Genomic DNA, 26,883 nt, shown 5'->3' with positions numbered 1-26,883 from the left:
TCCAACGATGTCGTTGGACAAAGATTACTTTTTTCCAGCGAAATGTTTATTTTTTCGGTCCAGCTGTTTTTTGAGCTTGAAGAACTCAAAAGTTTACCAATAATTACGATTTCGAGCTCTCCGAGAAAAAAACTGAAATTTTGGGGCTAGCCTACAGGGTTAACCGTTTTTCAGATTTTTGTTTTTCTAAAAGAAATTAAATTATTTACTATTAACATCTTCACGGAAAAAAATAATCGGTAGCAGCTACCAATTTCAATCGGTAACAGCTACCGAAATAATCAGTAGCCGTTACCGATTAATTCGGTAGCTATTACCGATTAATTCGGTAGCTATTACCGATTTTTTTGGTATCAGTTACGTACACACACACACACACACACACACACACACACACACATTCACCCACACGCACTCGCACACAGACGCACACACGCGTACACAGTGAAACACACACACGCACAGATACACATACACGTGCACAGATGGACACACATGCACTCGAGCACACACACGCACACGCACCCTCGTACATACATCCCTTGTAACATCCCTCAGAAATAGATTTTTTATGTCCACTGAAATTCGTCATCAGTAGAACCGAAATAATCGGTAATAGCTACCGATTATTTTGGTAACAGCTACCAATTGAAATCAGTACCAGCTGCAGATTGGTAATCGGTAGCTGTTACCGAATATTAATCGGTAGCGGCTACCGAAAAGTAATCGGTTGCAGTTACCGATTGCCAATCGGTAGCTGCTACCGATTATTTCTTTCCGTATGGTATGAAATATTACGTGATTTTTTAAAAATCTTGACTCTAATAAAAACATTGTTTACTATCGAAAAATAGTTGAATGTTAAATATTTTTTCTCACTATTGATAACCTCAAAATAATGTATTAATCATATTTACTGAACATCCATATTACAAAAATAAAATGTACAAGTTAACATTTTTTTTGTGTCGCCAGTGACATTTAAAAAGAGTTGAGTTTATTTCTCGTATTACTCAAAGTTTGTGTTTAACTTCAACATAAATAGTCTGTGTTAAAAAATAACATAAATATTGTGTGACCGTTTCTAACATACAGATTATGTTAATTTTAACACAATATTTTTCACTGTTCATTCAGTAAAAATTTATCAGGCATCTACAACAAACATATGCATTACTCATAGTTTCAAGAACAATAACAGAGTGTAAATATTACAATATAATATTTACTTCAATACAGTAGTGTACTTAATGGAATATCAAACTATTGTATATGCAATCAATACCTGAACTTGTTTGAATAATTTAAAATATTGATAGATTAATAATAAATTACTATGAAAATTCAATTTCTAGCTTTTATTTATACACCATAATGACCATAATATAATTTGAATACTACAACAAACTAATCTAAATAATGGATGATTTGGTAATGAATGATAAACTTGAAAAAACGTTGGAAAATCCAAAATTTCACACCTTAATCACTTATTTTATTATTAATCATTACTTTTATTTTATAATATTTATTTATTTATTATGAATTTTTATTCAACTTATAAATTATCAATTTAGTTGTTTTGTTTCTTATTTTCAGTTTAATATTTTTTTTAAATATCCCGCCTTTTTGTCTTAGATGTCGCTCCTTCTTTCAAACCTATACTATTACGCTAGTGCTGCTGCCAGTAGTTGATGGAGAGAAAAAATGAAAAAAAATACTAACAACAGTAAAAATAAAAATGGCAGCTAAATTATTCGTGAATAATCAGTTTTACGTTTTTAATTAATTACAATTAAACTACACGGAAAGAAAATTATAGCAGCGGTTCCCATAATTTTGTGAAATTTTTTCCTATACCATCATAGGAATAACGACCATATATTATGGGAGCGGTTCCTATAATTATAGGAATGTTTCCCATAATTATAGGAATAGTTCCTATAATTATGGGAATGATACCCATAACACTATAGGAATGGTTCCTATAATTTATAGGAACTATTCCCATAAATTATAGGAACCATTCCCATAATATTATGGGAATGGTTCCTATAATAGTATGGGAACTATTCCTATAATATTATGGGAATGATTCCCATAATGCAATTGGAATGGTTCCCATACCATTATGGGAACGGTTCCCATAATATTATGGGAACCATTCCCATATCATTATGGGAACCATTCCTATAATATTATGGGAATGGTTCCCATATTATCATGAAAAAATTAATTTAAAGAAAAGTGTGGTAATCACTTCTACAATACACAGAAATATTATTAAACATAAAAACAAAAATTCAAACATTGAAAAAAAAATCGCATTTGGCAAAAAACATTAAAATTTTTAACAAGAATTTTTTGTCAGCACAAAACATTCAAGAAAATTCAAATTTTGGGAAATTTCTACACTATTGTGCAAAAAAAAAATTTAATGATATTATAGGGATGGTTCCCATAATAGTATGGGAATGATTCCCATACCATTATGGGAATGGTTCCCATAATGATATGGGAATGGTCCCCATAATATTATGGGAACCATCCCAATAATAATATGGGAACCATTCCCATATCATTATGGGAACCATTCCCATAATGGTATGGGAATCATTCCCATACTATTATGGGAATGGTTCCCATAATATATGGGAACCATCCCTATAGTAGTATAGGTACTGTTCCCATACCATTATGGGAACCATTCCCATAATGCATAGGAAAACTTCCCATAATTTTCTTTCCGTGTAGAAGGATTCAGATAGTGATTTTCATTAGGGTTCTTGTGATAAAAAATACAAAGAAAAGAAAATAAAGTTAGGCCGACTAATTGTGTCTATCCACTGTTTTCTTAAGTTAGAATAATTTATTTTAAACCAATAAAATAACGAATCGACTTAACTTATTAAGTTTAAATTGTTCCTTAATAAATTCTCTATATGCTAGTATATAATTTGACCAATTTTGGTGTAATTAAAAGAGTGTAGATATATTTTTGTGTGAGTAAAATAGTCGGTAAAAAACATTCGTAAAGCACCTCAGCACTTTCACGCTTGAGGTGTGTGATATTTTCTTCCAAATTACCCGTGTAAAAAAATTTTTATTCATAATGAATTTAGATCTAATTTTCATCACGAAACTCAGATCGTGACACAAATATGACTTTCATCATGAATTTATATCAACAATTTTATTCACGACAAAATTATGACTCAGTCAAATTTTTAACCAAGTGATCTGAAGTTCATTCACTAAATTAATTTTACAATCGAAACTGATTTATGTTAATCGAGTACTTGATAGAAGAAATTTATTGGTTTGAAATTTATTTGACAAAAGGTTTGATTCAATAAAAAATCAGTCAAGTTTCTATCGAAGTCATCCCAAGTCCAATTCAAAGACGTAATAAATTAATTTTATAATTGGTACTGATTTACTATACGAAAAGTTGGCGTAAATTCATGATGAAAGATATTTGTGTCACGATCTGAGTTTCGTGATGAAATTCAGATCTAAATTTATTGAGAACAAAAATTTATTTTGCACGGGTACATTTAAAAAATAAAAATTATTTTAGTTTCTATCAAAAATTTATTTTTTATTTTTATAAATTTTTTATTGTAACAGTTAAAATTGTATCATGCGTTGAAAAATAACACAATTATTGTATAAAATTTAAAATTTTCTTATCCCGCAGAAAATTTCTTGTTCTACTCTCTAAACATGAATAAGTGAATATTCACTTATTTTCACTAATTCATGTTTAGAGAGTATAAACAATAAAATTTTAACCTTACATATTTTAGTTTTCGGTTAAAATTTCCGGTGTGACAATAAAATTCTCTCATATTTTTAAATTCTAACCTTTCATTCTCATCGTAAACGATTAAATGTCTCTTATTTTTTATTACAATTTCGTTATACTGTTTATTGCCACCACACTGACGAAGGTTATAACAAAAAAATATATACATATATATGCATCAATGTAATAAAATATCAGCAGGTCTTTGGTTACAATTTTATTTGTTGTACAAAATAATAGTGGACGTAAATATATCGGAGAGCAAGTAAAATGTAACGTGAATGCTGAGAGATAAATTTGTAGTATAAGGAGATATAGGTTTATTTTATTTGGTAAAAGTTATAGACGTGAGCATGTAAAACAAAGATGGGCCATAATGTTATGACGAGTGACACCGATGGCGCAGGAAAGATGCATCCATCTCGGCACTCAAAACTCGTCGGAGGAACTGTTTCATGCACAATATACCCAGTACTTTAGATAATACTTTTAACGCTCTCCATACCAACGGATGTAAACTTCACTTTAATAATCTACATATAACTGAATTTGCCTACCAGAACAACAATATATATACAGGATATCAAAATCTATCCGCTATATTTTTTTTAGTTCTCTTTTTTATTCGACAGTTGTTTTTACAAACTACTTTCCGGAAATTTTTTTTACTTTTTTGTTTTAACTTCAAAAAGCAAATAAATAAAATTTTCATATAAAAATTAAATCATTCAATAAAGTTTATTATAAAATTATTTTAATAAATAATAATCTTAGTTTTAAAAAAAAAAGTTGTCTTCATTATAAATTCATGAGCAGTATAAGGTAATAAATTTTTTTTTTTGTCAAAAAATTTCAGCGAGGGAAGAGTAAGATGAGACTCCTTTAGAAATTATAACTTTATGATACAACTTGATATAACTTTAATACAAAAGAAAATGAATTACTTCTTATACATTAAATTTCATCATTAAATTCATGAGCTTTTTTTTCATCGATAATTTTTTAATCAAATTTCCTGTTTTTTTATCCATTCAAACTTATTGCAACAATTTTTTGTATCGACATAAACTAATTATCTATTATTTTCAATCATAATTTATAACAAAAAAAATTTTTCTTAGAATAAAAACTTAATCTGTTTATTTTACTCTAAAATTATCATCTTAAACTTGAATTTACTAAAACATAAGAAATAAAGTCCGAGATATTCTTTTTCGGTGAAATCAATTAACTAAATTTATTAATTTACCAATTAGTTCATTCTTTTTTAATGTTATTAAGTCATAATATTTCTCACTATAAATTTTTTTTAAAAACTGTCGACATGAAACTTTGGATAGCTTTGTTTTTGGATAGTTTTTTTTTTAAAACACCGGCGTACAAAAGTATTTTCGAGCTCGAAGAGCTTGGAAATTTATTCATAACAATGTTTTTGAGCTCAAGGAGCTCGAAAATAGCGGGAAGTTTTGGGACTGGCCTGCAGGGTCAACCGATAGACCGATTTTTTTTATTATCTTTAAAGTGACTCATCTGATCGATTGCTACATCCAATCAGTTCTAGAACTCAATAAAACGCATCGATTGCTAGATTGAACCTCAAAATTGGTTGATTAGTTCAAAAGATACTTTCCCAGATAAATCATCATATAAAGTACTATCATATGAAGTAATTTAACTCGTTCTTTAGTTCAAATCATATTATCAACAAAAAAACTTGAAAAACACCGTGTTTAATATTTTTTCAGATATTTTATATATTAAGGCTTCGATCTGAGTCAATACTCATTTAAATCTTAATTTTGATCACTTACATCGATTTCTGCCTGAATACATTTATTTTATTGAACAAAATTGGGAATAAAAATTGACAAAACGCTTGTTTATTAATGATTTCCGATTCATACATTTTCAAACTTTAGCATAAAACGTAACTTGTTTGAGCTTGAGAACTTTATAAAAAAATAATCACGCGCAAGAATATTTTCGAGCTCGAAAAGCTCGAAAATATATTCAAACTTATGTTTTCAAGCTTTTTGAGCTGGCCCGCAAGGCCAAACGTTGCCCAGATTTTTTTTTTCATAATTTATCATTTCTAAAAAATCCAATAATTATTAGACGTCGGCTAACTTGAGTATCATAATATTCTCATGCAGAGATTTTTTATATAAGAGATATAGAAATAGAAATAGAAATTGTCTGTAGAGATGCACTACAACCATAAAATTCTTAAGAAAAGCTATGAAATTATTATGTCTTAATAATATAAGTTTCTTATATAATTGAATAATTAATTGTATTAATTTTTTTAAATTATTAAGTTTCTTTTAACTGTCATCTGTAATACAATAATTTTCTATAAAAAAAAAGTCTAGAATAAAAATTACAAGAGAAAGTTTTCGAAGAAATAGCCATAAAATATATTATTTAAAAGTAAAAAAAAAAAAATATATCTAAATTGAATTCTTATAGTTCTTGGCTAGAGTAACTAAAAAGAGGTACAAGACACAAGCTTTCAATATACACATAGATCCCAATTATAACGTTAGGTTTTGATATTTCGGGTCCAATACGAAATTCCGGCGTAAGTGATATGGAAAAAAAAGTAAAAAAAATAAGTTAACAAAAAGATGAGCACAATAGTGGTTGGCAGGGAAACGTAGTAAAGCACCAATGTCTTGGCATTGGAAACCGCGGGGTCCTCCCGTCATCCAATCACGTTCTGGCAAAGCTCGCCATATTTCGCGGGGCGGAGTCCTCTCTCTTTCTCTCATTCTCTCAATCTACCCCTTTTTAACCTCGACGATAACCCCCTGTCGCTTTTTCCTCATTCTCTTCTTCAACTTCCGTTTTCTATTATGCACACTGTCCATTCGTCATTCTTTGTCTTTCAGAGAGCACTCGTTAACTCTCTCACCTCTTCTGAGGAATGTCAAATGATCTCTCGCATTCTTTTGTATATTTTTTTTCGTTTTTTTTTTTTTTTTTATTATTATCTTTCTCCCTTTGTTTCAGATCAATTCTTTATCATCTATAAATAAATATTCATAACACTACACTGTTATCTCGGTTAAATTTTATTTGAATTTTAAATTCTCTTTTATGTCGCGTTATTTTGTCAATTGTTACAAATCAAATCTACGTGATTATTTTTTTTAAGACAATTTGATTTTTTTTTCAATCCATTTATTTGTTCTAGTGTTAAAAAAATTTTAGTGCCATAAATAAAAATAAAAATTTTAGGAATTTAAAAATAAAAAAATTTTCATTGAATGGAAAAAAATTCTTTGAATATTTTTAAGAGCAATGGCATGCTAGGAGAAATCAATAGAAGTTTTTTTAATTAAAAATGATGTGGCATTTAATAATAAAAATAATTTATTGATTTTAAAAAAAAATTCAATGTCCTTCCATTAGAAGTTTAATTGAAACTTAAAATTAATTTGAAATATTAACCTCATAGTATTTTATTAAAGATTAAAATTTCCAATTACATATTTTAACTGATAGTAAAATTAAGTAATCAACCCTCAGGGTTCAATTTCAATATAAATTGATTTTTAAAAAATAAGTATTTACCGAATAACATGAATGAAAGAACTAAAAAAAATTAATTACCCCAATTAGAGTATTCTTGTATACTTTATTTGTCCCTTAGCTTCTTCCCCATCGATAACTTTTACCACATCGACTAACAGATTGTCAACTTATAATTGGCCCTCTTAATTATCTCGAATTAAACTGAAAACTCCCTTCTTAACACTCGAGTCAAAACTACCCTTGCTACTATTTCAACTGCCATCTGTTCCTCACTGTTTGATTACTCTATCCAATAACTTATTTGCATTTTTTCTTACAAATTGAATTCACCGGAAAATTCGCCGCCCCAAAATTGTCACTAAATTTCTTTTTTTTTGTTTTAAATATTAATTTTTCTGACTTTTTATTAATTAAAATATTTTTGTTTTAGACACAAAATGGTCACTCTAAAATTCCAATAACAAATTTTTTTTTTTTTCATTTTGGGTTGGAAATTTTACCGGATGACCAACTTACCCCACCTATAGTATAGCCGTTTAGAAGCATAAAAAAAGTACTTTTTTTTTCACGAAATACTGTTTCCTTTAGCTCTAGTTTTCATTACGTCGTGTATGAAATATTATATTGAACAAAGAAAGAGAAAATAATAATACAAACATATAAATAAATTAGTATGATGGTTTATTAATGCAACAATGCAATATATCAGTGCGGTAGGAGACTAAAGGGGAACGAATCAAGCTGAACAAACATCTAACTTGGCGATATGAATTTACCCCTCTCGTGTTTCTGTGGGATGTGCTTGCGAGGGATATGATACTAACACGGGTACGGTAACGTTATAGCTAAAGCTGTGCTTTCGCTCGTGTCTCAGTAACTACCTTCTTGTTTATCACTTATCGCGTGCGAAACGTGCTTCAGCATTTTTCTAATGTACTTATATTTTTTTCATAGAGAATTCTTCATGCACCTAATGTTATTTTATTTTTATTTTTTTCACTTCATCAAACTTATTCTTCAATTCGTTCTATATGACCCTAGCAAATTTTCGACTCATTTAATTTCAATTAAAAAGCAATCTTCTTGCTTTATTAATTTTTCATTTTTGAGGTAATGAAAAGCTTTGCCAACAAAGAATTTGACAAAAACAAAACTGAACAAAATTTTTTTGAACTATGAAAATTTTGTTTTCTTACAATTTTACACATTTATTATTTTCAAAAGCAAAATTTTTTTTAACTCATTCAATAAGACTGATAAATATTAAATTTACTGACTTCATGATAAATAATTATATTCCAAGTGATAACAAAAAACCATTAAAATTTTTTGAAAAAAATTTTATTTTTTATAAAAAAAATAAAATAAAAAAGTTTTATTGAAAAAAATTGCTTACAAATTTTTATTGCGCATTTAAGTTGAAGTATGACCAATTTTTTTATTGCAATAATGAAAAAAATAAAACAAATTTTCTAGAAAGTCTGTTCGAAAAATAAATATAATTTATTTGAAAAATTAATTTTATTAAATTACGATGTGTAAAAAAATTTGCTATATATTAATTTATATTATAATTATTATCATAAATATTAAACACAAAAATAATTAAAAAGGCCCAAAAATCAGTAGCGCAATTAATATTTTCAATATTTATAGTTTTTTAACTCAAACCAAAATTTTTGACCACATCCTAATTAGTCTTGTGTGAAAAAAATATTTTACCGTAAAATTTTATGATGATCTAGAAAAATGATTTCCGAAATTTAACGATTGGAAAAATGAACAAATTTCGGCGTATTCTACTGAAAGCTGGTCATCGTCTGATATTGCAAAAAATTTCCATCCATTCTTTGTTACTGGAGCTAGAGATTATTGTTATATTTTTGTGAAAGTCACTAGATTTAGGGAAAATGAAAAATTGCTCCTGGATAATTTGATACTCAATGAAAATAAACAACAAGAGAGGCGGATAACATAAGAATTAGAGCTCTTGCTAGTACTATTAAATTTATCAGCAATTTCAGTTCACACTATATAGTTTCCTTTGTTACCAGAAACTCGTTATACCAAGTATGTTTCATATAAAATATAATATATCCCATTCAATTCTGATGAAAGAAAATTTTTTTTAATCTTGATAATCTAATTTAAGGTACGCTGCTAATAATTTTCCTTGAAATTAAAAACAAATTACTTTAAATTATGAACCAGATTGAATCAGTCAAAAATATAAAATGAAAATTAACTTGCTTAATCCTTCATTTTTACATTACTTTAAATTTTCGAGTCATAAATATTAGAATCACACTGTATTTCATTTTATTTCAGTTAAATAATTGTTATTTTACTGTCCATAAGTCAATTAATTTTAAATAATATTTATTTTATAGCTGATAATTATTTGAAAAACCATAATTTTAGTAAAACGTTTTTTTTTTTTCTACGTACAAGATAGAAATACCATTTTTGGAAACTGCTTCATTTTGGACGTTAGAAACTTTATTTTAATCAATGAAAAAGTATATAATAAAATTTCAATTGTAACAGTGTGATAAAAATACCTATGGACACATTTTAAAATTTAATTGTCATTGCGTCTTTTACAAATTATTTGTTTTTAATTTTTTGTGGCCAAAACTGGCCCTAAAGTGACCAAAAACGGTATCTTCATCCTAATTAGTTTTTTAAATACATAAATTCTTCAGCAAGACTGTAATAAACTTACAATTTTCAAAAACTAATTAAGGTTATTAAAAAGAAAAGTTAGTACCGTATTTTAAAAGTTTTTAAATTTAAATCCTACTCAATATTTTGATTATTGACATGGAATATATATTTTTGAATAGCCACACTGCATTTTCTTTAAAGATTATGCTTTCATTTTTTTTTAATATCTGAACATATCGGTATTCATGTAAAATTAATTAATTTTACTTAACGTCCATGACACTTATCTTTAAAAATTGGAAAAATTTTTAAGTGTACAGTCTAACCTCGTTAAAAAATTCCTTGTCATAAAACTCATCCCCTCAATTCATTATAAAACGTCTGGAACGCATCCCCCACCAATCTTCTTATTTACATTTTATGTACAGTCCTCATTATAAGACTTACTTAAATTATGCACAAAATACAGCAAATCTTTTTTTTACAAGACAAAACTTAGATAGTTTTTATCACGAGTTTTGGACGCAAAATGCTGATAAGCATGATAGTAAGGGAGGTTCCGTAAAATTTGGCCCGTGGACAAAATAACTTCGACAAAAAAGCCGACGACAAAATAACCAAGTGACCAAATAACCTTCGACGAAATAACCGCGACAAGATAATCATTCGAAAAAAACCTGAAAATTTACATAGAAATCTGCGTATATTAAATAGTACTGATTCAATTTCATGTTCTTCAAATAATATTTAGTTTTTTTTCGAACAGTTTTACTTTTTGTGTGAAATAGTCATTTACTTTAATATTTTTTAAATAATTTTTAGTCCTTTTTTTATTCAATTTTTTAGAAAATTTAATGTGTGAGGTACAGCAAATTTTTTTTTTATAACTCCTGCGTTTAATGTTCAATATTCGAGCGTCGTGTGGCACGAGTAAAATATATCGGTCTTTCTCTCGATAATTAACGAGACTGTAGAATGATATCGAAAAACGAGCTGTTTCTCTATTCAGCATGATTTTACTGTGGTGAAAATTTGCTATAGGAATTATATACAAATCAGGGAGCGAGCGTCGTTCACGCTAGACAGAAAGAGATAGAGAAAATCATCTCTCTGTAGACTCGCTTTACTCGTGCGAGGAAGATGTATGTACTTGTTCTTGTTGAGAATGCGTCATAACCCAAGACTTGTGTCGCCAATACAAACATACCGCAAACCCTCGTGTCAATCCTATGAATTGAAAATAGCTATTACGGTTATTTTTTTGCGGTCATTTTGTCATTTGGTTATTTTGTCACGGTTATTTTTCCGAAGTTACTTTGGCTGCGGTTATTGAAGAATGTCACTAGTGAAGAAACTTGAATTCTAAGAATTTTTTCCCCCACCATCCCGACAGTCTTTTAACGAAGTTTAACTGTCTGTGTTTATTAACCGAAGATATATCAATAAATAAAACAAAATTTTATAATATTTGGCATGACTATACTCTCTAATAAAAAAATCTGAACTATTTTTATCAAACTACACCAATTTTGCAGGTGCGATTAAATATACAAGCAGTAATTTAACTGTTGAAGCGTGGACTGAAAATTTACTACTAAAATTTCTTCTACACTTTATTTCTTATCAAAATCTTTTACAACTTTATGTCAGAGCTATTTTATTGGGTCAGTTTAATAATTTATTTGAAAATGAAGTACACTTTAGCTGCATTTAAAATTAATTGCTCCTCTTTTTAGAAATAAATTCAGCGCGACTGACGAGAAATTTATCGGTAATTATTGATAACTCTGGAAATTAAATTTTTAATTGTCTGTACTTTATATGATTCTGTACCTAATAAATTTATGTTGTATAAATATTATTGGTGTATTTTTTGATTTTTTGAAGTGACATGTTCATTAAAATATTCATCGTTTATTCATGACTCATCAAGTATTTATTTATACTCTTAAGGAGTGACGGCAGATAATTTTTGATCCAATTTAATAAATTAGTAAAGATTGTAAACTTCAAATGGAAATTTTTTTATAGCGTTTTCTAGAAACTTGACAGAGGAATGAAAAGTTCAGAATTTTAAAAATTCAAATTCAATATTTTTTTGCGAGAATAATTATTTTGAACTTTAAATTTATTCTACAAGTGCAACAAAGATAGTTCCGTTCATCTTAATGACCGTAAGCAGTTACTAACTATTACCTTTAGTTATTTGTGTTTAGTCCTTTAAAATATACGTACAATAAAATATTCATACATTTATCGAAATAGATTCTATAAAATGGTTCTCATAAACGTATAAGAAAATGATCCTTATAGATTGTAGGAAAAATTCCTATAATTAAAGACAACGTTCCCATAATATTAAAACTGAGAAAATAAATTTCTGTTTTTTTACTAGGAATAAAAAAATACTAGGGTTAAGCATAACTTATCCACTCTTAGCTTTTATTATTGGAGAAGAAAGTACTGCCAATGACACCACCTAATTGTTGAGAAACTAATTAATCTAAGAAATCTCTGTTCTAAACAAATCCTATTCCATTGATTTAAAAAATTAACATTTCCTGCTCAAAGATTAAACTGAGCACAAATTCACGCGTAGTTGAGGCAACGACGAGTATTTTTCACACAAAGTATACATTTTTATGACACCAAGTATATATTTATTTAACTCAAAGTTCCAAATATTTTGACTTGATTAATAAATTCTATTTACATAAAAACATAACGTCAAAATAATCATTAACTTCATCAACTCAAACAAATTTTAATTGAGTTAATGTTTATGATTTTCTCAAATAATTTAATTATTTTACTTAATAAAATTTTTTTTCATTGAAATTTATATGGGTTTGAAATACTAGAATTACTTTGTAGATTTAAATAATAATAATAAGTTGCCTCAACTTGTAAGAATGTCGGATTAACCACTGGAATTTTGTTGAATGAATGTCGAAATAGGTTAGAATCAATGACAGTTCAATTATCACAACTACGCTTGCGGAAAACTTATTCGTTTTCTGCGCTGCATCCCAATGGTAGCCGCTTTTTGTTAACCAGCGATGGTATCGGTTGCAGGATTAACTTATTTTTTCAATGCAGGAATATTTCACATATATTATAAAAAACAATCCCCATAATTGTGAAAACATTTACGTTATTATTCAGACAAAAAAGATTTCTTGACGCAAGAAATTTTTTCTAGTTCTAAGAAAATTTTTATTTTCGTTTCATAATGCAAAACTTTTCTTGCGCCAAGAAATCCTTTTTTTCCGTGTATACGTATACACGTGGAAACATTTCCCATAATTTATTGACAAATCCATTGATTTTCTCTCGGTGTAGAGGTTAATTAAAATATATAACCCGACATTTGTTCAAAACGTTCCGAAAGTATAAATTATTACGTCTACAATTATACCGAATTAATTTGAGATGCCTAAGATTCAAAATGAAATTTTCTGTTCTCTAATTGTGTCCCAGATGATATTTCTATAACAGCGTAGATTTGCACGTGGATTATCATAATAGATCAACTTAATTAAAAATATTTGAAAACTAATTTTTTTCATCACATTCCACTTTACCTGAAAATGAAAAAAAAATTTCCTGACAATTGAAAATCTTGTTAATTTTATTTTAATTATTTATAAGCGGCAAAATAAACTGTTTAGCGTAAGATTATAAAGATGCATTCTTTCTCATAGCACCCCCACTTTGTCTGCCCCTACTTGACTATAATAATACGAACTAAAGTTTGTCGATAGGGTGCGCTACCGCCCCTAACCTATAAAACAGCATTAATAACTAATCAGCTGTTTATATATTAACAAGTTTAACTATAAAATAACAATGTGTAATATTGCTCGTTTGTTAATTTTATTAACTGTTGCTTTAGCAACAATGGCTCAAGAAAACCAAACGGAATTTCTAAAAATCGGTAATGCAATTAATATATTTAAGTTTAATGGCATACTTACCATAACCATGCGGGTCTTACCAAAAAATGATTCAAACTGGATCTTTCGCCAACCTTCACTCGAAATTTTCAATCAAGTTGATATTGTTTTGCGTCGTCCAAACAAAGCCAATGAATTCGACGGTGATTTTCATATGGAATTTTGTGATAATCTTGATCAATTGTTTAAAGCTTATTTCCGAAACTTTACAATTGAGGGAACGGATAACCCCTCGCATTTTATTATGGGTGCCTTGTCAAAAGCTAAAATCGCTAAATATTTTGGTATCAGAGAATCACTCGTTACAAATTACAGTTATGTTCTCATCAGAATTAGTAGATTTCGTAAGGGTGAAAAATTATCTGGTCGGACTACTTTACAATTAAATGAAGAAGTATTTAAACAACTGAACAATGTCACTATTGGCGATAGCACCAGTACCATAAATTTTATAAAAAACAGCGGCTCACATTATATTGAGTCTTTTATTACCGGAAATTCATTGTTTCAAGTACGTGTACTCGTATCACTATTCAAAATTCATATAATTAACAAACATCAGTGGACTAATTGTTAATTATGTTTCAGGTGTTTGTTTATAAGCCGGAGGTGTATCAAAAAATTAAACGGTATTTTGAATTTTATGGCATCAGCGAGCTCTCTAATGAAGCTGTCATTAATTATTTTTCGCCAGATTACGCCGAGTATATGGGCACAATTAAAACTGCAAGTGGAAATAGCACCGTCGAAAATTGGGCTTCGGAAAATTTATATTTTCCAAGACACATTTCTTCAAATAAAAACATTTTAAGCATTTATGGTAATGCTGTATTGTTGGAACAGCTTAATGAATTACTTCTAAATGAAGCACTTCTGCAACTTACTTTAAAGATGTTCGCATCTTTTTTTGAAGATGATGAACTTGCCGATTGGTTTAAAGAATATGTTGTCAATTGTTTAAAACTCAACGATATTAATTTGTGATAATTAACAAGTTATTCGAGATTAGTTATTTTAGATTATTTATTTGAATAATTTTAAGAGAATTAAAATGTGTCTTAATTTAATTTTAATAGTTTTGTAACCTTAAAAGTTAAAATAAAAATTTTTGAGGATTATTTGAAGGCGTATTAATTTTTAAAGTAAAACCTAACCTATAATTATTATTATGGGATACCCAAAAATTTGGGGAAAAGAATACAAAGTCGAATACTTGGAATAAAATCAAAGACCTGTAATATTTAATAATAAAATATTTTTTTTTGTTGTACCCCGGCGTGCCCTGGAAATTTTTTTGAAATCGAAATCGATAAAAAATAATAACGAGTTTGTTCATAATATTAGGTGTACAAATAAGTTTTAGGACACTTAGATTTTGTATCATAACAGCTATTCTAAATTAATTTAAAGGTCCCGCTCACTTATCATAGATGGCGCTTGATATGTAGTATCGAAACCTAAAGGAGTCATAAACATAACCTATAAATTCTGTAAATTAATCATGCAGACCGATAAGCTATTTATTAGACACTGCATTCGCTATGAATTCCATCAAGGAAAAAGTGTTAGGAAAGCGTGTGAATCGATATGTTCTGTTCTTGGAGACAACATTATATCTAAAAGTACATGTGAGTATTGGTATAAGCGATTCAAAGAAGGTGATTTCGACGTTAGTGACCGTGAACGCACCGGGCCTCCTGTAAAGGTGGACGATCAGGAACTGCAAGCGTTGCTGGATGAAAACTCTTGTCAGACGGAGAAACAACTTTCGGAACAGCTTGGAGTAACTCAACAAACTGTTTCTTATCGTTTAAAAGCAATGGGTAAGATTCGAAAAGGAACAAAGTGGGTACCACACTTTCTAACTCAAGAAAATAAAAACAGCCGTCTTAACATTTGTGTGAGTCTTTACAACAAGCAACATAAAAAGTCTTTCTTGTGGAAAATTGTGACTGGCGATGAAAAGTGGATTTATTTTGATAATCCGAAACGCAAATATCATTGGGTTGACCCCGGCGAGCCGACAACATCCACGCCAAAGCGCAATGTTCATTGTAATAAAGTCATGCTGTGCATATGGTGGGATATGAAAGGCGTACTGTATTATGAACTTCTCAAACCTGGTCAAACAGTTACTGCCGATCGCTATTGTCATCAATTGATGCAAGTGAATCAAGAAATTGAGAAGAAACGTCCATTTTCTGGTAAAGGAAAACGTCCAGTAAAACTGCTCCATGACAACGCGCGGCCTCATGTGGGTAAACTGGTCAAGGATACGTTACTAGCGCTTGGATGGGAACCTGTACCACACCCGGCGTATTCACCAGACTTAGCCCCATCCGATTATCATTTATTCCGGAAAATGCAGAACGATTTGTCTGACGTGCGATTCAAAACATTTGAAGAAGTGGAAAAATGGGTCGCTAAATTTCTCACCTCACAAGACGAAAGTTTCTTTGCGAAAGGCATCCGCGAATTACCTGAGAGATGGCTGAAGGTCATTCAATGCGATGGAGATTACTTCGATGAATAACTGTGTTTTACTTCTTTTTTAATAAATCTTGAATTTTTTGAAAACTGTCCTAAAACTTATTTGTACATAATATATGAAAGTGAAATGTGTAATTAAAATCCACAAAAATTAATTACTTGTTTAGATAGCCGGTACACTGTAAAAAATGTTCGAAGTGAACGCGGATTAAATCCGGAGTGAATGTGAAGCAGATGTCTGTTTATTTATTTAATCCCCTCGGAGTAAAATTTACTCCAAAGGGGAGTTCATTTTAATATTAAAACTCCGAACCGTTGTGAATGCGGATTGGAATAAAATCCGTCATTACTCTGAATTCACTCTCGATTTTTTACAGTGTAGTGCCCCTCTCGTCCTATAATTTAAGTAATTAATTTTATTAAAAATATTAGGTAGTAAAAAGTATAATGAATGATGCTTAAAGATAAAATATAAAAATAAAATAATATGGAAGTGTGGATAAATTTCCAAAAGGTTAACTGGTACTTGAGTTATCGAGTGTATTAAAGTAGTCGCGAGCGTAGTGAATAAGTTTATGGGTAGATAGTTTATAAATACGTTCATTGGACTATAAAAAACGTGGAAACAAGAACATTTGTCCAGTCAAGTGTTCAGTTATGTTCATAAATTTTTACTTTACTTTACCGTTGGTATATATAATATATAGAGCGAGAGGGTGAGATCAAAAACGAATCACTAACCTCCCTACACATATTCTGATATGGAATCTGCCATTACGAAGGCAAAACGCAGGATTAAATCATGACAGGAGCAAAAGGGCAACAAGGATCGACCAATGAACTGGAAGAAAAAAAAAGTTTTTTAAATAAAAAGAAATACAAGAAGAAGAAGAAGAAGAAAAAGACGCAGAAGAAGAAGAAGAAGAAGAAGAAGACAACCTTAACCCACGTTCTCTATCTCGTTGTTTTTTTTACTTTGTTTCTTTTTTCTCAGTGTACTTTATCTCTCTCACTCTCTCATTTCAAGCCCATCCACTCGACCCTACTTATTTCAATAGCTTTCTTGCCTTGGCTCGTTTGAATAAACTACGTCTACTGCACGTCCCCTTTTGCGCGCACAGACACCCCGCTTATTCGGCTCGCCGAACCGTAAGCTTGTTCTCTACGAATCTTGTCCAACTATTTTCTTTTAACATTTTCTTCAGTTCTTATTCTTCATATTATTTTTAACATTTTGATCAATTGTAAATATGCCCTTTACATTTGTCTAGGCTAATAAATTTTTCTTACCGTCACATTTCATTAATTCATAGATTTTTTAAATATTTTTATTTGTTCGTAGCCTTAATATTTTAATTTTTTAAACTTCCTCGACATCTTTGTGTAATATAAATTAAAAATTTAATAATATGGGGTAAAATGAGCAGTATAAAATTGTTTTTTATACAGAAAATAATTTTCATCATAAAAAAAAATAAAATAAATACGTGAAGACTTTAAAATAGATGAATGAACAAATTTGATAATAAAATTTTTTTTATCAATAGTCTTTAGTAAATTTCTTTTATCTGGCAGAGCACAAGATTTATATTCTCAAGGCCTAATCAAGAAGAGTAAACTTAAAGTGACTGGTGATGGAGGGAAGAATCTGTCGAAAGTAAAGGGGTGTGGGATGTTGAGAATGAACAGGGTTGCGAGAGGTAAAGGGAGAGGGAGGGAGATGGAGAAAGATCGCGGGGAGAAAGTAAAGCTCTGTCGTAAATGAGAACTCAAGCTGGGAATCGATGTATTATCCAGAGAGCGAGAGCGGGGCTGAAAAAAAGATTCAAGAGAATGTATATCCGTGCATGTGTGTAATGAATATAAATTTACATGTGGAAGCTCGAGTACACAGAGCCATACGTAAAATGGACGAAGGTAAACGGGGATAGACAAAGAGAAGGCTAGAGTAGTTAACCAATCGTGTAGTAGCGTCACACCGGATGAATATCAATGAGAAAGAGACTGTTTTACAATTTTATTTTATTTTTTCATTCTTCCTTTTTTTTTTATTTTTATTTTACGTTCTTTTTTTTTATTTCTGTAGCTCTTCATTCTCTTACTCTTTAAACTCGTCTCTGTACTCAGGTCGCGGGTATTTGTACAAGGAGTCTGATTGACAATGTACTCGTGGATTTTAGTATGATTGAGTCTCTTGACGTCTATATTTATTTAGTATTGAAAAATCAAGAAATATTCTACATAACGCACGTAAAAAAAAAATAAATAAATTTATATATGTATATATTTTTTTAATTGGATCAATAAAACTAAAGAGCTAAGAAACAATTGAAAATTTTTTTTCCGAGTTTCAGGAATTTGGTAGAAGAATAAAGTGAATTAGTCGCAAGTTAATTAGACTTTTTGAGTAGAGTTTAAAGTCCATGAATTTATAGGGGATGTACAATAAAAAAAATGAAAAAATAAAAATCCATGAATTCTTTGTCAGGCAAGTTGGCCGTAGGATTTCAAGGGTTCGACCATAAAGTTTTTTTAGCTTAAAAACGCTTCTTTCCCGTTTAAGATATTCAGGTCTAGTCCGGCGTTGGGGTTGACTAAAGCACCAGAGGGAAGAGAGACCACTCTCTTCTGATATCCCTGGGGATGAAATGCTATACGCTTTTCTACACCGTGCAGTTCTTATCTCCCAGTAGGCGGTTATTGCTAGTCATCCTGTCTTGCTAGTATTTTTTATTTTTTTATTTTACTTTTGTATTTATTTATGACCGTAACTTGCATCGTCAATTGGCCGAGAAGTCAATTTTCTATTTTTATTTTTTTAATAATAAATTAAACTGAATTGAAATAAATAAAAAAGATTGATGATATTTTAAGAAATTAATTATAACTGTAAGCGAACGTGTAGGTGTTAATGAGGAGCAGATTGGGTTTGCCGGGTGTAAAATGGTGAGAAAGGGTTAAAGCCTCGCTTTAGGATCCGATTTAGCTTGTGATGCCAAATGCTCAGTGGGAAAAATGAAGGGGAAAGTATCAGCGAGTGTACTAGTGTAGTATACTAGTGTAGTACCAGGAGCTTTCGCCAAACCCAGGAAAGAGTGAAAAGGGTGAAGAGTGTGAGGTAGAGTCAGGGGTAAAGGGTGAGAGAAAGCCGAGAAAATACGGGCCAAGTAATTAAGGAATTGGTTAATTTTAGGGTCATATTTTACAGTAAATTTTGTACCCCTTTTGAATTTGAATGAATGAAATGAGAGAGCGCTGATGAACAAAAAAAGCAACATTAATAGCTACAAGTGCAAATTGAGAGCTAAATGTAAAAAAAGTTAAAAAATAAAAATTTAATCCTTTCACATCGAATAATGCTTTTGCTTTTGCTTTTTATTTATAAATGGACACGTGTAATTTACTAGTTCCGGTGATTGTTAGGTAATTGCTGTGGAAAAAAAATTACGTGCTAATAATTCTGTAAAGTTATTATTTTTTAATGTTTAATAATGCCGTTTTCTTTTTTTTTCGTTGTAAAGAAAAAGGAATTATGGCTATTTTATATTTTATTCAGATAGATAATAATAGAAAAGTGGATATACATAAATATACTAAGTCAGGAAGACATAATTTCCCACATATTTATTCAAGAGTGAAAGGTCGAAAACTATGTACATACATTACTCTTGATAAAAGTTAATTTATATTACATAGTATATTACTATTATTACCTAACTCAAAGATCATTATAATTTATAATTTATTGTTTATATTATTCAAATTATTTATTGGAGTAACTTGCATTGTTATTTTTATTTATTATTAAGTTTATATTATTCATACTAAAAGTCTATAGAAAAATGATATTTTTTTACAGGAAAATTAATGCATGCGCCATTTTTCCCACAAATAGGCAAAAATTTAAACTTTCAGGTGCAGATCTGGTGAAAAATATACGTTAGAAATTTTGTGTATTTGTGTTAAACTATTATTTGGTTCAATTTTTTGTGTTGATTTTCAACACAAAAATTTGTTAACTCAACACAAACTTTTTGTTATTTTACTTTAACTGATTTTTTATGTTAAATGATTGGAAAATCTGGAATGTCACACATTTTTTGCGTTATTCTAAAATTAACACAACGTTTCGTGTTGTTTAGCTAAACACTCCCGCACTTTTCTTCATTATAAAATTTGTGTTGAAGACCAACACAAACGCAATGTGTTGAATTTAACACAAAATTTCTAAATGTGTAGTATGCACACTCCAGAGAAAGATAGGACGTCCCAATTTGCGTGTTGGCATACCCGACTTTCCTTCATTGGTGTGTTATATACTTTTTATTTTTCCAATTTATTTTTTTCTTAAATAAATCCCGGGCATCTCAAAGTGTTATCAGAAATTGTAATAATAAATAAAGATCAAGGATTATTGTATAAAAAAATTTTCACCAACTTTCCAAGTGTCCTATTATTCCCAACCTTTGTAATGAGATTTTAAAAAATAACTCATTTAATTGACAGTACTCTAAAAATTGTATGACTGTATTAGTAAGATAAAATATCATGTTTTTGTGAAATCTGAACTAAAAAACGTGATTACCATAAGTATAATAGTTAATTATTAAATAAGAATAAAAAAAATATAATAATTAGATTAGTAGTACTGGGAAATGTATTGCAGTGTAGTAGATATACAGGAGATATAAAAAAGTTTAGCGTTTATTCACTATTCAAGTGTCTGAGTTTCATTTCTCTTTTAATTAAATTTAAAATTTTCCGTGCAAGTTTTTTCGTTGTTGCGTCGTAGCTACTTTTTCACTTTTTTTTTTTTTTTTTTTTTTCTAAGTACCATCAATCTTGCGAATTATCTTTTTCCTGCGAAAAAACCTACACGATATAATTTAAATAAACGAGGTGATATTAACTTTTTTTTCTTCAAAATAATAATAATAATAATTATTATTATTATTACTAATACTATTACTATTATTATGTAGGTAATTATTTAGTGTCAACTACATAACACGTGTTAAGAGATGTTATATAAGAGTTAACATGAGATAAGTAGTAACTTCCGAGACATGCAGTCGTAAGTTAGAGCTTTTGATGATAACGTAGTCTAGATTATAGTCAAAGTAGTCAAGTGTACCCATCTGAAAATAAGACGCCGAAGGTAGCGCATACACGAACAAAACACATACACGTACACAAAGTTCAAGTGCCAAGGAAGATTCGGATATGATGATGGGAGATATATTGTGAGGGTATGGCCCTTAAAAGTTTTAGTGAAACTCTTTTCCATAAAGCTACTTCTTCTTCTTCTTCTTCTTCTCATTCTTCTTTTACTTCTTCTCCTTGGGCTTCTGGTAGTACCATCCAAGGGGGTTGTTATCTAATTTTACTCTCACCGCTTCTTCGATTTATTCGCTAACTTCTTCGTGCATTACAATATGCCGTTGAAGGTGCTCTTAAAATATGCTAGTGTCTCCCCCAATTTGCTCTTCAATTGTCATTCATTTTTTTACAATCAAAAAAATATTAAGATTTATTGTTTAATAAATTTATTTGCTTTAATAAAAATTATATTTTTTTTTTCAGGAGTTTAAGCCGTTGTTTTTTCAGAGGAGTCATTTCAAAGTGATCTGGATTTTATTTCAATTCGCATTCACTACGATTCGGAGTTTTGGAATTAAAATAAACTTCTGTTCTGTGTGAATTTCACTTCAAGAGAATAACAGTCATCCACACCACACTCACTCCGGATTTAATTTGCATTCACTCCGTAAATTTTTTACGGTGAAGTTGATACCATTCAAGTTTTTCCTAGTTCAAGCTTAATATAAATTATATTATAAAAAAAAAATTTTAAAATAGCTATTTTCGATACATAGGATTGAAACGAGGGTTCGCGGTATGTTTGTTTTGGCGACACAAGTCTTGGGTTATGACGCATCCTCAACGAGAACAAGTACATACGTCTTTCTCGCACGAGTGAAGCGAGTATACAGAGAGATGATTTTCTCTATCTCTTTCTGTCTAGCGTGAACGACGCTCGCTCCTTGATTTGTATATAATTCTTATAGCAAATTATATTTCAGCATTGTAAAATCATGCTGAATAGTGAAACAGCTCATTTTTCGATATCGTTCAATAGTCTCGTCAATTATCGAGAGAAAGACCGATATATTTTACTCGCAACACACGACGCTCGAATGTTGAACTTTAAACGCAGGAGTTATAAAAAATAGTTATTTTCGATACGAATGCGGAACGGTAGGGATTCTGACGGCTAGAAGTGACGTCACAAGTTTGAGGCTATGGGCGCTTTCTTATCAAGACCGGATATAGTACGAGGTTTTGATGAGAATGCATCCATAGCCTCAAACGCGTGCCTCCACTTCAAGTTTGTCAGGGTTCCTACCTTTGAGCATAAAGTATCGAACAAAATTTTTTGTCATATCAACGGCGGAAGTTGAATTTGAGAGAGTAACAGTCAAAAATGTTTTAAGTCGCGTAGGAATGTAGAGACAGATAGAGAGAGAGAGATAGAGAAGTTACTTTTCGATACAAGTTCGAGAAAAGTTAACCAAACTATAGATTGCCAGAAATCGTATAGTTTTGCGCCCTCTGCACGTTGCTTGAAAATCCAACTTTCGCGGTTGATATGACAAAAAACAATTTTTTATAAAAATTGTCAACGTCAGTTGACAAAAAACTTTCTATGTATCTACATATTTTTTTGATTTCAACGATAAAAATTTTTTCAATCACAAATTCTTTAAAACAAAAAAAAATTTTTTTTTTTGCCGAAAAATATTTAAATTTATCTAGTACAATTGTAGCTAAAATTGAAAACTCACTCAAATTTATGTTTACTAAATTTTTATTTCTTTATAATAAAAAATTTTAATTATTTAAAAGTATACGAGCTAGTAAATAACATTTTTCCACGACTAAATAAAAAGCAGAGTTGTAATTTGTGTTTTTTAATTTTATTTCTGATGTCAAATTAGAAACAGTGATAAACTGGCTGTTTGTTTGTATAAAATACGTAAATGTTACCTTTTGTTCCAACGGTCGTTAGTTGAACTTGAAAGAAAGCAAAGTAAAAATACCATCGTCTGTAAAATGTCAAGCGATTTAACAACACAGGGCAAAATAAAAAAAAAAGCACAGAAACAACAACAACAGTTTCTTGTTCATTCTGCAACAGCAGTGGCAGCAGTAGCAGGAGTATCAGTCAGCAGACAATGATGTGTACAATTGTATTCTTTTCCAGTGTAAAAACTCAATGGGCGTTTATTTCTCTCCACTTTGATAGTACTTCACCTGGAAATGTCCTCGATGATGATCCCCTTTGAAACTAAAAATTTTTATCTTGTCTGAACGAACCGAGGCGGACCGATAATTCTAATTGAATATCAAGCGAAATGTAATTACGGTTGGAATTCATGCTCCGCCGGAGCAAATAATTCGCCATAGCGCTCGAATACTGCGGACGGGGAGGGGGACGCACAGCAGGCGCGAAGGGTGTAAGAGGGTGGTGATGGTGTGATGGTGGTGGTCCTGCTACTGCTGCTGCTGTTGATGGTGATGGTGATGGTGATGGTGATGCTGGATTCATACAAGTGCAAGAGCTAGAGTTGAAAATGAAACTAGAGCTGGAACTGGAACTGGAGCTGGAGTACGAGCAGGAGAGAATGAGACTTACAGAGACGAAATAATAATAATAATAATAATAATAACAACGAAAAAAAAAAAATATATATATTAGAAAAAAACGAGGAGAGTTGACGCGATTGCGGACGTATATGCGCCATGCGCCTATCACGCGAGTAAGCTGAAGTAATGATGGTATTGTACAGTACCTGCCAACCGTAATCCCACTTTATCTACACTGTTTGTGATTGTGTGAAATATTTCGTGTGAGTAATAAAATCTAAATAAACATTCATACAGACATCACTTGTAAAAAAAATAAAAGATGGACATTTTTTGTTTATCTTCTTTTTTGTTCTCATTATTTACGGATGATTTACTTGAACATAAATATAAATTGCGCTAAATTTATCCAATTTAATTTTTCAGCGGATAATTTTTTTTTTTTTTGGTAATTTAAATGAAATTGTCCGTTGTGATTATTGTGAAATTGTGGTAAAAACTTTATTATTTATTCAAATATTTTTTTAGTTTTATGATTAGTAGTAATAATAAAAATTTTGAATTCAGTTTTAATAAATGTCAATTATTAAAATATGATCGCTGGAAAAAAATTACGGATGGAAATGAAAAGAATTTTACAATATGAAGAAAAAAAAAAAAGTTGTGCGAAATTCAAAAAAATTTAATTTAAAAGTTTAAATCTTTAAACTTCAAAATGTATCTAATTGGAATGTAACTGTAATTTGATCTTTTGAAAATTACTTTGAAAAATATAATTTAAAAATTTCTTAGCTTTCAATTTATCACCCTGTAATATTGTAAGATATCATCTGACATTCAATTTCCCAAAAAATGTTCAAAGTATAGACTTTGGGCTTTAAATTTTTGGTTTAAGTCAAAGCTTTTTTAAATTTTTGTGATTTAGACAAAAATAATTAATGGAAAAATATTTTAAATAATTAAGTTATAAATAATCAAAGTATTGAAAAAGCTGGACTTTATCTGGACAAAAGTTAAATCACAATATCCGGCACGATAAAAAATGTAAATACTCGCATTCTATTTTTTTTTGTTTTTATACTTCAAGCAAAAAAGTTAGGAAAATAATAGCCATACTTCTGTAGCTATATAAATAAAGAAGGAAACGTAAGAAAGGTGGAAAGTTCCACTTTAAAGGGAATACGGGGCTCAGCTACAACACAGGATCGGAAAAGACGAGACGAAAAAAAATAGGATACTAAAAAAAATAAGAAGAGAGGGAATGAAGAGAGCTTTCCAGTAAAAGTACTAGTGATAAAGGGATATTGTTCCCTGTAAAAAAAGAAAACTGAGAATAGGGAGAAGGTAAAAAATACGTTAAGGAAAAAAAGCCAGAGAAGTGTAAGCGAAATAAGAATGGAAAAAGAAATATAATCGGATATATGCGAGGATGCGAATGCCATAGGTGTACACACTGCTTTTCTATTCTGGCAATTGCATGTGAAAGAAGTTTAATGGACGGATAAGCTTCGGATACATTTCTTGTTATTTTTATAAAACGATCGAGCTTTTTCAAACCGAATTTCTACATACAATAAATTATGCTCATTCAACTAGTTTAACAAAATTTTTTTTTTTTTATACAATTAAAAATTTGAATAATCATTTTAATGGAGCCGTTCATAAAATCCATTTCTATTTAAGGGGGGGGGGGGGGAGTCGCTTACTGCAACAAGGGGGTTGGGGGGTCTGAGTAAACGTGACGTTCGCAGCTCATCAAATAATTTTGAAAATTTTTCTCTCGGTTTTTTTTAATTTGATTTTTTTGTTACGATAGAAAATTGGTTGCCCAATTTCAAAACACAGTAACTGACAAAAACTCAAGTTTTGAAATATGTATCGAATCATGTTCACAAGACTCGAACTAAAAATGTACTGAGAGAACAATTCATTAAATATTAATAAAATTTATCAATATTCAGTAAACGGTTTACTTAGACTGTTTCCAAGTTAAACCGATATCAAATATTAATAAATCGTTTTTTAAATATTGATAAACGTGTTTATGAAATATTGATAAACAGTTTATCAAATATTAACAAATATCAAAATTATAAATAATTTTTGCAAGTCCCATTTTCTTAATAATTCTTTCATATCACTTTGTTTTTTATCTTTAATTATTATTTGAACAAGCATGAAAATAATTTATTAACTGAAACACGTCTACCAGTCAGTATGTTAGGTTAGAAGATACGACGTCTGAAAACTGTACGAATCTCACATCAATAATTAATACAAGTATATCAAATATTAATAAACTTATACTAAATATTGATCAGCGGCCTATTAAATGTCAATATGAATTTAGAATTGTTTAGTCGATGTAAAAAATCAATATTTAATATTTTTAGACTAATATTTAATAAATAAAGTCGAATATTTGGTACATATAGTTTATCAAATGTTAATAAATCATTTTATCAAATGGTAGTAAACTTTTTTCACAATGACTAAAAAATCTATTTTGAAAAATTTGTCCTTTACTGTGTTTTGAAATTAACCAGCCGAAATGATTCGTTTCATATTTGTAAATATATAAATATTTCTACACTGATAGAAGGATTTAGTTGTATTTAATAAAATTTGGTTGTATTTACTAAATGATTTAGTAACGAACCTTGCAATACTAAATATTTGGTTACAGGTACCAAATCATTTAGTAAAGCTCATTTATTTCCACCAAATAAATATTTAGTAGTATTTAAGAAATGATTTATTGGGGCACAATAAATCATT

At 29.7% G+C, this 26,883-nt stretch overlaps 2 protein-coding genes and 1 long non-coding RNA gene across 4 annotated transcripts in view; 2 read left to right on the top strand and 1 right to left on the bottom strand.

The window, feature by feature from the left end:
• Positions 1–23,290, top strand: part of LOC130678040 (uncharacterized) — a 181,556-nt gene extending 158,266 nt beyond the window's left edge. Inside the window, exon 4 of the long non-coding RNA XR_008991744.1 lies at positions 22,042–23,290. This is a non-coding gene — a long non-coding RNA (uncharacterized LOC130678040). The remainder of the gene's footprint in view (positions 1–22,041) is intronic.
• The window catches only part of LOC130678028 (nucleolysin TIAR), a 206,770-nt gene that overhangs the window by 151,152 nt on the left and 28,735 nt on the right, over positions 1–26,883 (bottom strand). The gene's annotated exons all lie outside the window — the stretch shown is intronic.
• LOC130678032 (torso-like protein) lies at positions 13,769–15,054 on the top strand. Its single transcript, XM_057485015.1, has 2 exons — positions 13,769–14,479; positions 14,557–15,054. The coding sequence occupies exons 1-2, from the start codon at positions 13,862–13,864 to the stop codon at positions 14,950–14,952; spliced, it is 1,014 nt and encodes a 337-aa protein (XP_057340998.1). The 5' UTR covers positions 13,769–13,861; the 3' UTR covers positions 14,953–15,054.

The sequence above is a fragment of the Microplitis mediator genome, chromosome 11 (genome assembly GCF_029852145.1).
Source record: "Microplitis mediator isolate UGA2020A chromosome 11, iyMicMedi2.1, whole genome shotgun sequence".
In the NCBI taxonomy this organism is placed as follows: Eukaryota; Metazoa; Arthropoda; class Insecta; order Hymenoptera; family Braconidae; genus Microplitis; species Microplitis mediator.
This window is presented reverse-complemented; position numbering and strand designations above follow the sequence as displayed.